The sequence below is a fragment of the Rhopalosiphum maidis genome, chromosome 3 (genome assembly GCF_003676215.2).
Source record: "Rhopalosiphum maidis isolate BTI-1 chromosome 3, ASM367621v3, whole genome shotgun sequence".
NCBI classification, from domain to species: domain Eukaryota; kingdom Metazoa; phylum Arthropoda; class Insecta; order Hemiptera; family Aphididae; genus Rhopalosiphum; species Rhopalosiphum maidis.
In genome coordinates, this window is record NC_040879.1 from 11,821,316 (window position 1) to 11,836,269 (window position 14,954).

The window sequence follows — 14,954 nt, forward strand, 5'->3', positions numbered from 1 at the left end:
TCTAATAATTATAATTATTGTATTTATTTTATTGTACTTATTTATATTATTTTTATAAATTTTACCTACCATAATTTGAACTCTTTTTTTTGCATTTTTTTATGTTACAATAAAATACAATACCTACCTATAAACTTCGTATATATAATTGCAAATATCAATTTTTTTTTTTATCTTTTTATACTATTTTACCTTTTTGAAAAATTACATTGTATGTCGTTTATAATTATTGTATTCCTTTTATTAAAAATGTGATTATTATTATTTACATATTTACCTCCCTTATTTTATGAATTGGTATTATTATCATGTACCTATATAATAATATGTGAGGGCAACTGGTACTTTTTGTTCTAGGTAGTTTAGGGGGAATTGGTATAAAAAAAAAAGTACTTTTGAAGGCAATATTTATATTTATATAAAACAATTATTTTTATTATTATGTGAAATAAGTTGCTTATTATGTAGTAAATACATGTTATGAATTGGGTCATAAACTGGTTTGATAATAAACACTTATATTTTATACAGAATAGTACAATTATTTTGTAATAAAAAATCAAAATGAACATTTTAAACTTATATTTGAATTGTTAAATTTTGCTCGTAACCTATTAACCTATTATTAAAATATTGTTTTATAATAAACAGGAACCTCTTTTTGTGGCTCGGGTTGTTTATGATCTACTATTCTTCTTCATTGTCATCATTATCGTTTTGAACTTGATTTTTGGTGTCATCATCGATACATTCGCTGACCTCCGTAGTGAAAAGCAACAAAAAGAACTGATACTGAAAAACACGTGTTTTGTTTGTGGTATGTATAGTGATTTTTTTAACTTTTAAATTTGTTAAATAGAAGTTTTACTGTATGTGTGTGTGTATGCGTGCGTGCGTTATTATATAGAGACATATATAACTACTATATATATAATGATAGATTTTTATAAATTTACAATATTATATCATCTATGATGGCCCTTTAAATTTGTTTCAGGACTCAATAGATCTGCATTTGACAATAAAACCGTAAGTTTTGAAGAGCACATTAAATGTGAACACAACATGTGGCACTATTTGTATTTTATCGTTTTGGTCAAAGTAAAAGACCCAACTGAGTTTACGGGTCCTGAGAGTTATGTGTACGCTATGGTCAAGGTAAGCTGAATTTATTTTACTTTCAGTTATAACATATACACATTTCTCATCTGATGTTTTGTTTAAATACCCTAACAGGACCGTAATTTAGACTGGTTTCCACGTTTAAGAGCAATGTCATTGCTAATGGCTGCCCAAGTTGATAGTGAAGGCGAGCAGGTGGAGCTTAGAGGTTTACAAACACAATTGGAAACTACTCAGACATTAGTGGCATTATTATCACAACAGCTTTCTGAACTCAAAGAACAGGTATGTCTTTGCCTATTCTATTACAATTAAAATACTATAACAATAAATATTTATCTATTTGTTAATTGTTTAAAATCCACTACATTTTAGAAGAATATATTATATAGAAAAGCATATTTATCTTTTATTTATTCTATATCTTTGTATGTACAATTTAGATGACAGAACAACGAAAACAACGACAACGAATTGGACTGTTAAATTCGACCAGTGCATATTACGGCATAGGAGGAGGCAGTGGAGTTAATGTTTTGCGTCAGCAAAATCAAATGGGCATATTGTGAGAAGCCAAATGCAACATAATAATATTCTCCGTTCTCTCTTGAAAAATTAATACATGCAATTTCTTTTAATTATTCAATACAATACGCACACAGAAATGTCTGTAATAAAAAACATTACTAATGGGATTAGCAATATACTAAATACTTAAACCACGGGGTACTTAGAATTCAGTTATTTATAATATTATTGTTTTAATGGTAGGTAATTTAATTGTTATTTAAAAAAAAAATATAAAAAAATATAAAAATGAAACATTTTAAAGTCTGACATTTTTGTAGGTAGAACAGGGTAGTTTATTTTCTAAAAAAAAAATCATTAAATATTTTAAAGTTTAATTTTATTGTTGACATTTTTGTTATAGACAAATATTGTATTAATATTTTATATAGTTTAGTATCTATGTTAACAGTGACCATATATTATTTATATTTATATACTGTATACGAAGTGGAGTTATGTGAGTTATACATCAATAAAAAAAATATATTCCACAATTATATAAACAATCTTAAAATGTGTTGTTCATTATTCTTTGAATTGAGAACTGTTTCACTAATTTCTTATTATTATCCAGTAGTTTTATACAATTTGTAATACATATGCATGATACAATTTAGTGATTTCTTAAAGAATTATTCAAATTATTAATTAGCTAAGGCACCAATTAACAACAATATAATTATTTAAACACTGGTGAGTTGTGACAGTACTTGTTATTTTTGACAACAAAAATAGCCGATTAGAGATGAGTTTTTTAACATTCGATGTTTGAATACTGGTAATATACACAATTTATACAATTTATATGGTTATTAAAGACATTAAGGTGGTTCAAATCGGTTAAAAAAAAATCGTCTTTAGACTCTCTGCAGTGACATGATTGTGAGATTTTGGATAGTTCGATTTTAATGATATAAAATGAAAATATTTCTTAACATCGCCTCCCGTTCGAGAACTTTTTCAAAGTTTGAATTTTTGAAAATGTTATAATATTATATAAAATCCCATTTTTTTACAATATTTTTCAATCATATGTTTTTCTGAAATATTCCTCTGCCATTCTTTAGAGGAGGTGTTCGTGAATGTTAGGAGTTTTACAGAATTAAAATCGCACCAGTCGAAGCCTCACAACGGCTGCCCGTATTATCGCACACACATTAATGTGTGATGTACATGTCATATATTGCCTAATTTCTACTCCTTAGAAAACAATCGACTGGAACCCTCTAAATTTTAAGTTAGTTGTCATTTATATCATAAAGCTAATAGCTATTTACATAGTTTTACATTAAGATGGCATTTACGTAAAAGTTAATAAAAATTTAATTTTGTAAACATATAATAATATCGTACAATGGTAATAGCTACTACCTACATAATCAACGCCACAATACTTAAAGGGAAGAGGCAAGGTGTACCCTGCTAAAAAGGGCACTACGAGATTAATTTTGGTGTACAATTTTAGCTTGAATGCTTATCTTAGTCTAGAATCAAGAATAATAACAGTTATGAAAATAAAAAAATAAATGTTTATCTGTCAACAATTTCTTATACATTTTATGGTAGTTTAAAAAAAAGATCTTAAATTTAAAAAAGCCAAAAAATCGTTGGATGCATTAAAAAAAAAAATTATTTAGATAATTTCGGAATGTACTATTACTATGTAGTATTACTATATTCATTATATTTATAATTATTCAACTAATTTGTGAAATACATGCAAAATAAAAAACTAATAATAATATATAATAAACCTATGTATAAGTATACATATTAATAATTATCAAATATAATAGGTAATTTTAAATTTAAAAGTAATTAAACAGTAATGACAATTTTCAATTTTGCATATTTCATTTATTTTTAGTGCTATAAAATCCGAGCCCTAATTATTATTGTTAATTTATCTATATTTTTAATGCCTACTAATTATTAATAGGTTTAAGTATTGATAATTTATATTTAAGGGGCCTCGCTACGGTTATTATTTAAGAAATAACATTTAGGCAATTCATAATCTCGTCTAAGCCGCCCGAGATCTATGTTTAGTTGTAAATGGTTATTAGTGTAAGTGAAATGCGATGCGAGTACCGACTGGAGTACGCGCATGCACATGTCAATAACTCGATAACAATAAAAATTCACTGTACGAATTTTACGGCAACTTACTTAGTGATTTGACTAAATTAAAGTTAGTTAACGTTGTCTGATCTTAATTCTGAAAAAATATTTTAATTCAGCAGAAAAATATCTGTAAATCGTACGAAACATTCTGGTTTTAATTTTAATTTTGAATTTTAATTAAAAAGTTTTTATAACCACTTCATTAGAATATAAGATTTAATTTTTACAAAGTATTCCGTACGATCTATAGACAATTTTCTGCCGAGTTTTTTTCAAAATCAAAATCGGACACCTTAAACTAACTTTAATTTTGTCAAAACTTTACGTCTTTTGAGCTCAAATTTACGGCAGTTGCGAGGCCCCTTAAATTAAATAATTAGTATAATTTAATTTTTAAGTTTGTAATTTAAGATTTAACTAATACATATTTATATACATTTTAAATCTATTATTATATTTTGTTGAAGTTTTACAGGTGTAGTACACCCCTACCCCCACAGCCGTGATATACTACACTCATAGATTTACATTTTTTTTATTATTATTAATAATAATAATATTTAAATCTTTTCTCATAAACCATTATCTATTCACTTGTAATGCGTTTGTACAATAAAGTATACATAAAGTTTTTATGTGCATAATTTTGAATAACACTCCCTCCTTTGAAATTCTTAGCTAAGCGCTTGCTTTACATAATCATATTATTTAATGATATGTTATTATCGAATTCAAGCTTATCACACACGTCATACTCATACATTAACCCACTCCAGAAACTTCGGATAACTATACCTACTTGCTCACCTTTCTTAAAATATAAAACAATTATTTTATGACGAAAAAATCAATAAATGTTGGTGTACCTACACAGGTGACGCCTAAAAACGGCTTCAACATTTTGTCACTTGTGACAAATGCCCGCCGTACTCGACAAGCTTCTGACCCACTGATAATTTACTTAAACATGAAAAAATCGTGTTATTGCATATCGATCGTTACGGTACGAAATATAACTTCACGATTTTAATTTAATACTTCCACGGTGACATGGAACAGCTAGTTGGTGAACAAGTAATGCCATGATAAAATGAATAAAACTTTTATTGATGAGTGATGACTGGTGCGGGTGCGGTTAGTCGATTGACATGACTCCTGTAGTAGACCTATGTCACCGGGTCTAAATGGAATAATGTTAGCTCATTGCTAATAATGAATCATTACTAAGGTTAATGAGTTTAATTGAGCTGTATGGGATAGGTCTGCCGTGCATCTGATCTTACGTTGATTATCATATCGCGAATGTCTTCACTGCTGCATAGACATCGGTTCGGATGTATATATATATATATTATAATATAACTATATACATCGGAACTAATATGTTTTTAATTTTATGAGGTACTGACTTTAAATTTAATTAATTAATATATCAAAAAAATGATCAACTTTAAATTGAAGCATATTGCATGTTATATACATTATATTAATTATATCAGTCATACTTATTCTTTATTATAATTATTACGACGTTGCTCGTCAAATAACTTTATAGGAATATAATAATAATATGACTAACAAAACTAGAAACATTTTTACAATTATATTTTTTCGATAAAATTTGGCTTATCGCAGCCCACAGATATCATTGTGTCAACAAATTTAACTTACACCTTATCACCTAGTTCCAGAAACACTGATAAAAAATGAAGTATTAAATTTTAAAATTTAAATGATAAGGTCTCATTTTTGTGAATTTTAGGTTAAAAAAATGATTTGCAAATGTTCGTAATTTTGTAAATATTTGAATTTTTAATGGTAATAATCAAAGTTTTTTTTTAACTTTAAAATTAATCTGTTCAAGATATTTTATATTTAAACTCAAATGTACTTACGTAAGTCGAAAAAAATTAAAAATAGAAACTTTCAAAAATCTATTAATAGAATAAAAGGAGCCACAAAATTTTGAAAATTATAACCTATTCAGTACATGTTTATATGAATATTTAGTAAACGTTTCTAAGGGTTTTTTTTTTTTTGATTACAATGAAAAATTATAAATTTTGTCAAAAACTGGATTTTCCTATTTTAGATTTTGAGCGGAACGATGTTTTTTTTGTATATTTATACTAATTACTAATTACATAATTTAGATGAAAAAATGCTTTGATCTCAAACTGAATTTTATTTTTTGTTAATAAACTGTGTTTGTAATTTGGAGGAGTTTGGAGGGGGGCTGTATTTTAGTTCTATACTGAATTTCCAATGTATTATGTAGTTAAATCATTAGATTTTTTTGGGGAGGGGGCTATTGAAGTTCTAGGGTACTAAGCCCCCCAATCCCCACCTTATTTATACCTATTTACTTATTACATAAGTCATACAGTATAATGAAATCATAACGAGTAACCAAATAAACTTTTTTCTGTTCTACATATTGTAATTAACACTAATTAGTAATTTGAATGACCAAACCTGAAATACGCTCATGCCAAGTATTGGTACAGAAATAAATTCTGAATATTCTGATAGGTCTGAACAAAAGTTTTCATAGCTCCACACTGTCATTTTTAGTTTTTGTGCAAAATCAAAAAAAACGTGTAAATTGCGAAAATAGTTATGCAAATTTAAACTAATTGTATACTCATTATTCGCATAAAAAATTGTAATATTATAAAAACTGGGAGGTAAAGGATACAATCCTATGTATATTTTATAATAGAAAAAATACTTTTCTAACTGTTATACTATTGGACTATTGCAACATTAGGAGAAGAAATCAGTAGTGTTTACTTTATAGTCAATACTAATATAATATTGTTTTTAATATATTTCTTTTTATTTATGAAACTTGATAAACAATCAATTTTTTTAAACATATTATTTTTCAAATTTTTTAACTTTTTGTATGAACTATTTTTCTTAAGACTTCCCTGGACATTTTATTGTAAGGTCATTATGATCTATAACAATTGTTTGGACGTTTAGTTTATTGGTATAACATTATCAAAATATCAATTATCTATATTCAAAATCATCAATCATTGTAATATTATGTATTATAATTATAATAGATATATTGGTGCATTGTCAAATTAGATGTTATTGTTTGAATTTTAAATGTTAAAATATTTTAGTTACGAAAAACATTAAATAAAATTCTTCTAAAAACGATATCTATATTTAATATTTATATGAGGTGTTTCTATGCAAAACTTGTTATCTCCATTTTCAATAAAATCGAGTTATGCATCGATTCTTGTAGAAAAAATGGCGAGAAATCGATTGAAACTGTTATTTTTTGTCAAAATGACTATTTCCCAACTGAAATCAAGCTTAAACTTTTACTTTTTTTCCAAAACGTTCTATAACCACTTTTCTTCAAACGTGCTATTTCCTGTACTAAATCATAAGTCATACTTCTCATTTTTTTCCACGACGTAGTACATTCATAATTTAATTCATAACGTGTTATTTTCATTTTACATCAAAACGTATTATTACCCATGTTATTGATATAGCAGTTAAACTACATTTATTTAAAAATGTGTTAATGCCAAAATGGTTTAATCCTTTTTAAAATTAAAATTATTTCATAAATTCGTATTAAAATATGATTTAGTTTAGTACAAAATCGACAATTATGAATAGAAATATTATATGAAAATAAAATTTAAAAAAAAATATATGATAAGCCCATCCATGCATGTATACATGATTGTAATTTCCCGCCAAAGTTCATAATAGCTGTTTTTGGCTTCTTTGTGATAGTACTGAAAACTGTGTTATCGTGTTTATAATAATTATAATAACACGATTATTAATATTCATAATACCATATTTTAAATTTAATAATGCTGTTTTATTGTTTTATCGAGTAAAATAAATATTTTTCTTGTGCTTATTGTATATTTCAAACATATTCAAAATGTTATTCTGTTACTTGATGTCAAGTATAGAAAAAAATATTGTAATATTTTTCTAAAATCTAAATGAAATTAAAATAATGGAAATAATACGTTTTGAAAAAAAAACTTACAAAACGAACTATAACCATATTTTTTAAAACGTATCATTTCCGGGAATGACACGTTTTGCAGAAAATCAAAACAAAAAACTTTAAAAAAAAATGATCAAAAATAATTTAATATTTTTTATTTCTCAAACAGTTTCCTTTTTTAATAATAAATAATTAATTTTTAAAATTTACCCATAAGTCCTAATAACTTGTCCGGTTCGTTTGCAATAGAAAATCATTATTCATAAAGCAGTTTTTGGAAATAACACGTTTTGCATAGAAACACCTTGTAAACAACATAATATAATATGAGTTTAAGTATATACTTATACACATGAAAATAATATTTAAACAATCATAAAGATAATTTTTAATGCTTTGGTTGACTATATGTATATAATAAATATATTTTAATAATATAATAATATTATTTATAGATTTATGAAATATCCTAATCAAATAAAATGTTGGTCTTAATATTATAGCTATTTAAATATAGGTAACTTTTACAAAACAAAATGTGCAATTTATATATTAATTGTAAGTATGCGTGTTTTATATAATTTTCAGACATAGGAAATAGTTTGCGTATCTCTTTACTTTAATAATTTTGATAAACCATTAAGATTTTATAATTATATACCGTTAAAGCACAAATTAATACTACTAACACAATTAATAAAAATATAAAATAGCTTTAAGCTAATGTCGCAGTAATTGGAAAACTTATCATAGAATATTTTTATTAAATTCAATTTTAACAATAGGATAAAATGTATGTTTTATTTATGACTAAATTTTCTTTAAACAAAAAATTGTTTACACCATTATCATAATTTATATAACTATATACAATGCATAAGTATATCAGAAACTAATAATATTATTCATAACATATTATGTAAGTAATGAGAGTAAAAACAATCTGAGAAATGATATCACTCAAACTGATATTTCCGGCTGAACAATAAATGCAATTAAGTCATTGACGGTTCGTGGCTATACGATGACAGCCGACAGGACGTTAAACATTACTCGTATAGTCGTATATTTCCCAATTAAAATCAGAAAAAATATGAAAATATTAATAATATTTAATGGTTCTTAACATGATATATAGTTTCTAGTTTTTTTTTCTGCGTGGGTTATAAGTACTGACTTCTGTGAGTCAAATAATAAAAATAAATTATAAGTTATATAAGTATAAATATAACTAAGAAGACACGAATTCTCATCGATACAGAACATATGAATGCGTCATTCACATAATCACTAAACACACACTTTTAAACTATCTAACATAATAGAGAGAGCAACTATTGTTCTCACTCCAATAGAAGCTCTTGGGCGATAAGAAAACAAACGTTATTTAAGCAAGACAGAAAAAATATGTATAATGATGTTATATTATATTAGTTGTTGGCTCGCTGATTTCTATGTAGAATGCTACATCCATGTTTTTCGTTATATTATTTTTATGTTATATTTTTACTGTATTATTTATTTTTATTTTATATAACAATTTAATTGTTACCTATTTACAAAATAATATAAAATATTTAATATTATAATGTTTTAATATTTTATATAATTATATAGGTAGGTACTTATCTATTTTTGATTAAAATTCATACCCATCTAGCTTACGCGAAGGCGGAATGGATGGTAAATACAGTGAATAAGCAAATTATTTAATTAAATTATACTGAAATATTAGACTGTATAGTCTACATTTATTTAGCTTGACGAATTCGATTATTTACCTATATAAGCTTAGTAGCTACGATATTATAACTATTGTTGAATACTTGAATTATGCCATAAACAATTATTATTGCCGTATTTGGTTTAATTAATTGTAAATTTAGTTAACTTAACTAGTTACGTTTGGATTTTCATTAACTTATTAAATTTATTTTTTAATTAACGTGAAATTAACGAATTTATTTTTCATTTTAAAAAATAAGTTAAGTTAATTTTTTTTTTACATTCACTATTTCAGTCGTTTTCATGTCAACAAATATTTTTATTGTGAATTTATTAGTTAAAAATATGTCATTTTTCCAATCACTTTGTACTCTAAAGGAACACCCTGTATATATTAGAAAATATGAAAATATAGAAATACTGTATGTTTTATGAAGTATAAGCATTATAGTCTATAATTTAGTTGTGTGTTGATAAGAAATAAAGTACCTACGCTAAAAAATAAAAAAAACTTTTTTTTAACTTTATAAAAAGTTTAAAAAAAATGTGGATTAACTTTTAACTTAACTGAGTTAACCAAACATTTTATTAATTTTTAACTTATAACTTTTTCTTATTGATGCATATTAACTTAACTTAACTGGGTTAAAAAAAATTATTAACTTGTCCAGCCTTGCCTACTATTGCCTGCGGTATTATAAAAATCAGGTTATAGAAGTATCTCAAAATGCGCTATTTCCAAAGTTCGTCATTACGTAGTTATTGCTCATGTTAAAATGAAAATTTAGTACATTAGTTATATTCAAAACGCACAATATCCATTTATGTTATAAAAGTACAAATTGAATATATTGTTAATTTTAGGTTTATATTTATTCTGAATTCATGTTATAACTGTAGCTATGCGGATTTATATTCATTTAAAGTGATTATAAAAAAATAAATAAAACGTATCCAACTTCAATACAATATCATCAAATTCTCTCCAAAACTTGCTTATTGTCCGTGATACAAGTTCAAATAATCAACATTTTTAGTGTTGATACTTTTTAGTAGTCAAAAATCATTAAGAACATATATAAAATGTATTATCTAGTTAGGTATTTCTTATAAAATAAAAATTAAAACAAAAAAAATGTAGGTATAAGAAATCTTTTAAAAAATTTACAATGCCCGATATGCTAAAATATTTTACTCTAATAGGTACAGGTATTTCAAGAAAGTACTGAATCAAATATTGAAGGTCAAGTTAATGAATATAATAAAGATCAAGACTGATTTTTCAATTTATTAACCGATGTTTTAAACAGATATAAGTTATAATCTATATCTTTTTAAGTTCTTTTTATTATGATTTTTAAAATTTTAATAATATTACTTTATTATTATTAATGAGGCTACATTTTTTTTCCATTATGTTTTGTTGAATATAGTTTGGTGTTATTGATTTTATTTTGTAGAAATACATTAATCAGATTTTAAATAGGTACCTATTACTATAATTATTAAGTAATATCTACTTGTTAAACTACTTTATTTTTTATAATATTTTAGTAATTATTATAATTTTACTATTAATAATGAGGCAAAAAATAATAATAACTTATGAAATTGTAAAAAAAAAAAATGTTTATTTTATTATAAGTATTATTATCACATTTAATAAATATAAATCTGTATTATATATTTCATATTGGTTTATGTTATAGAAGACAAACTACATTTATTACTGATACAATACAACTTTATTTTGACTATAAGATTTTATTTTATATATAATATTCAATATCTGTACATTTTTGAAAAATTTGGCTTATTATTATTTTATTATTGGTTGGAAATAGTAGATACACACTACATGGCACAATCAACAATTTAAATTATCAATTTAAATAGAAAAATAATATATTTAAAAACATTTTGGCATTGAAAATATATTAAGTATATTTTTCTGAATTATCAATACATTTTAATTTTTTTCTACTATTTAATAACAGTTCACTATAGAAAATCGTGTTTTCTGAACAATATGGAAAGTGGCAATGGTACATTTTGGAATGTTATATTATAACTTAAATTAATTTTGTATTATTAGTGACATCAATCAATGCACATTTTAGTCTCCGTAATAATAACGTACCTATATATCATATATCTTCCATAGATTAAAAATCTCTGTTTACTCTCTCAAGTAGTACAATATTTTACATAAGTAATATGAATTGGTAAAATATATATATTATTTATACAAATATTTCAGCTATAGATAATTTTGATTTCGAATATTTATTTTAACATTTTGAAATTTCATATTTTAATTTGCTATAGTAAAATAACACTAACCTTAGTATAATTTTAGGTTTAAATAATTTCTTAGCGTGAGCTATGCATGTATTTAACTATGCCTAGATAATTTAATTATATTTTATTTTTTCAATTTTGGTTTCTAAAGAGTTCATTATAGGAAATTTTCTAAGTGTGTCCAAGTGGATGGTGTAAATATGTGTGTTTCAATTAGTGAATAGTGATCATTAGTCTGTGTGAATGTTTGACTCCGTGTAAAATAACTATAGAACAATATCTCGTGCACACATATAATGTCAATAAAATGCCATACCACCCGCTACATACACGCAAATATTGTTTTTATTATTTTTTTTTTTTCAAAAATATCTATCGTTTGCTAATTAAAAATAAATCATACTTGAATTCATCATACAATTTACTTACAAACGACTTTCATACATATTTGTTAGAAGCGGACTTCGCTAAAATTGTAATTTTTTGTTTTAACGTTAAAAGACCTAAAGTTTTGACAAAATTAAAATTTGCTTACGATGTTCAATTTCTAAGAAATTTAGATTTTGCAGATAAATTTGAGACATATCTTTCTACGATCTAAATAGATCGTAATAGATTGTCAGGCACACTTTGAGAAAATGTAATTTTATTTTACTGTAATTGAAAACTTGAAAATATACATTTTGCACATAATAATAGTAATTAAATTAAAAATTAAAAATATAAAGCGTTCATTCGTCACTATACCAGCATTACACCCTGCTCATCACACTAAAAATCATATACGGATAACACATAGATAGTATAGATACTGGGCCGCGATAACGAGATTAGAAATTTCCTAATGTTTAACCTTTTTAATAAAAGCCATATTATAACCCTTAATATTTTAATTTCAATATTATTAATGTTTTTAAATTTTTACTCATCAAAATTTAAAAAATTAATTTTGAATCTTTTAGGATTTCAATTAAAAAATATTTAAAACTAATTTTCAAGTTGACTTCGTGAGCTATACAAATATGGTTTCAAAAATGTTATCCGTTAAGTAGGATAGTCGACAAGACTAAGATAATTGGCATAAAATTAGTATATTTTAGTAGAAAACATAGACTGTATCGAATCCCCGTAATAGTTTTTTTAGCTATGGCGTGAAAAAAGGTGTTTATTTGCGGTGGTTATAAAATATCGCATTCGCGCGTGAACAAATTGTCTAGAGATTAGAGTGAAACCAGCTTTAAAAAAAAAACATATAACAACTAGAAACTGTCGTACACTGGTGCCGACTGCCGATATAGTAACATTTTTTTACTATGCACTGAGCACAGACTTAATATTTTTGTAAAATTGAAGTTAACTCTTGGAAATATATTATAATATAAGTGTATATAAATTTAATAAAAGTACATGTAATTACTTAACATTTTACAAAGCATGCGGAGATAAATGATGAGTACAGAGAAATTATTTACGAAACACGTATACAAATATTTTACCTATACGGCTATACATAATGATAATACATATTAATATTAATTAAAAAGAAAAGCTATGTTTATACATATTATACTTTAATTTTTGTATTTTAAAGTTAATTTGCATACGATTAGTCATCAGATAAGTACACTGTTTGTATACCACAATAAAATGTCGAGTGAAAAAGGATATGAAAAAATGAGTGATTTGAAATGACAGAGGTTAAGTGTTAGAAGTGAGTTGATGATAGATTTGAAATCATCTAGAAAAAAACATTTTTTTTTTTTTTTTATAATATGTTGATGAAGGAGTAGTATTAATATTTTAGGTGATGAGGTGTTACCAGACACTAGAAAGCGGAATTCTCTGCTTTTGAATAGGTTTGAGGAAAAGTTAATATAATATAGATATTTGATACATAGTTACTTTTTTATCATTTCGGTTAATCATTTAATTGCCAATGCAAGAAATTAATATTTAAATTAGTGATGATATTTAGATTTAAATATATCAAAAGAATGGTATAATCTAAAATTATTTTTGTATTTTGTTTTTTTGCGGTTACCATATTGATAACTGTTGATATTGCAAAGTATAGGTATAGTATTACATATCGATATATTATTATTCAGTACTATATATTATAGGTATTGACGCATTAACAACGTGCGTTCAACTTTTCACCGTTAGGTATGATATAGGTAGTCTATCTATAGATTATAATATGTATACCGACATTTACGAATCAATAAAATCGATAAATGATAATAGTTTATATTTCTGTGGTTGCAATAATCACGAAGCGACTAATACCATTTTAAATTATTTCTGTTTCAAAATAAAAATTAGAAATGTTCCATTCGTTGTATTAATGTATTATAATATGTACAGTAAATTATGGGATCTACGTCTACATTATAAATCCCATAAAATATATTATACCGATTATATAAGTAATGTATCATGAAAGTGACAAAACTACATAAAACGATATAAATTGTTGTAAAAAAAACCTATTGATAGAATTATAGAAACTTTATGGGAAATTTGTTGATTTAATGTTATATAGGTTTTACTTAATGTTTAAATTTGGACTTATTTAAACACATAAACATTTAATAATATACATTATACATAATATTATATTATGGTAAATTGGTTTATTTAAATATTCAATACTTAGAGACTATAGAGACGAGAGAGTTAAGTGGGTAATCTGTTTTTGATTACGAATATATTATACATTTACAAACATTTAAACAGTATAATAACAGCTATATATACTATAATATGTAGTAAAAGATTTTACACTGGTCACGCATGAAAATGTGTTTCTTAAGTATAGGTTCTTTGAATTTTCAATTGAACAAACATTTTTTTACTATAGGGCGTATTGGTGAATACTGAATATATTATTTTTATTTACGCCGGCTCCAATCTCGGAATGATAAAAAAATAAACAGAATTAATTAACAATACAAATACCAACGTGTACAATGAGACTATATATAAACGGTAAAAAAAAAATTATTTATTTATCGTAAGGTACCATATTATTTATTCAGCAAACGCAAATCGTTTCGTCGTTACCATTTCTATTTCGTGATCATCGATGATGTAATCTCGGTCAATTCGT

At 24.8% G+C, this 14,954-nt stretch overlaps 1 protein-coding gene across 1 annotated transcript in view; it reads left to right on the top strand.

Moving 5' to 3' along the window:
- LOC113559923 (inositol 1,4,5-trisphosphate receptor) overlaps nt 1-2,097 on the top strand; it is a 30,170-nt gene extending 28,073 nt beyond the window's left edge. Inside the window, 4 exon segments of the mRNA XM_026965705.1 lie at nt 652-817; nt 998-1,158; nt 1,237-1,407; nt 1,566-2,097. Coding sequence (XP_026821506.1) covers nt 652-817; nt 998-1,158; nt 1,237-1,407; nt 1,566-1,691 — 624 coding nt within the window. The 3' untranslated portion in view covers nt 1,692-2,097.
- Nucleotides 2,098-14,954: the final 12,857 nt, after the last annotated feature.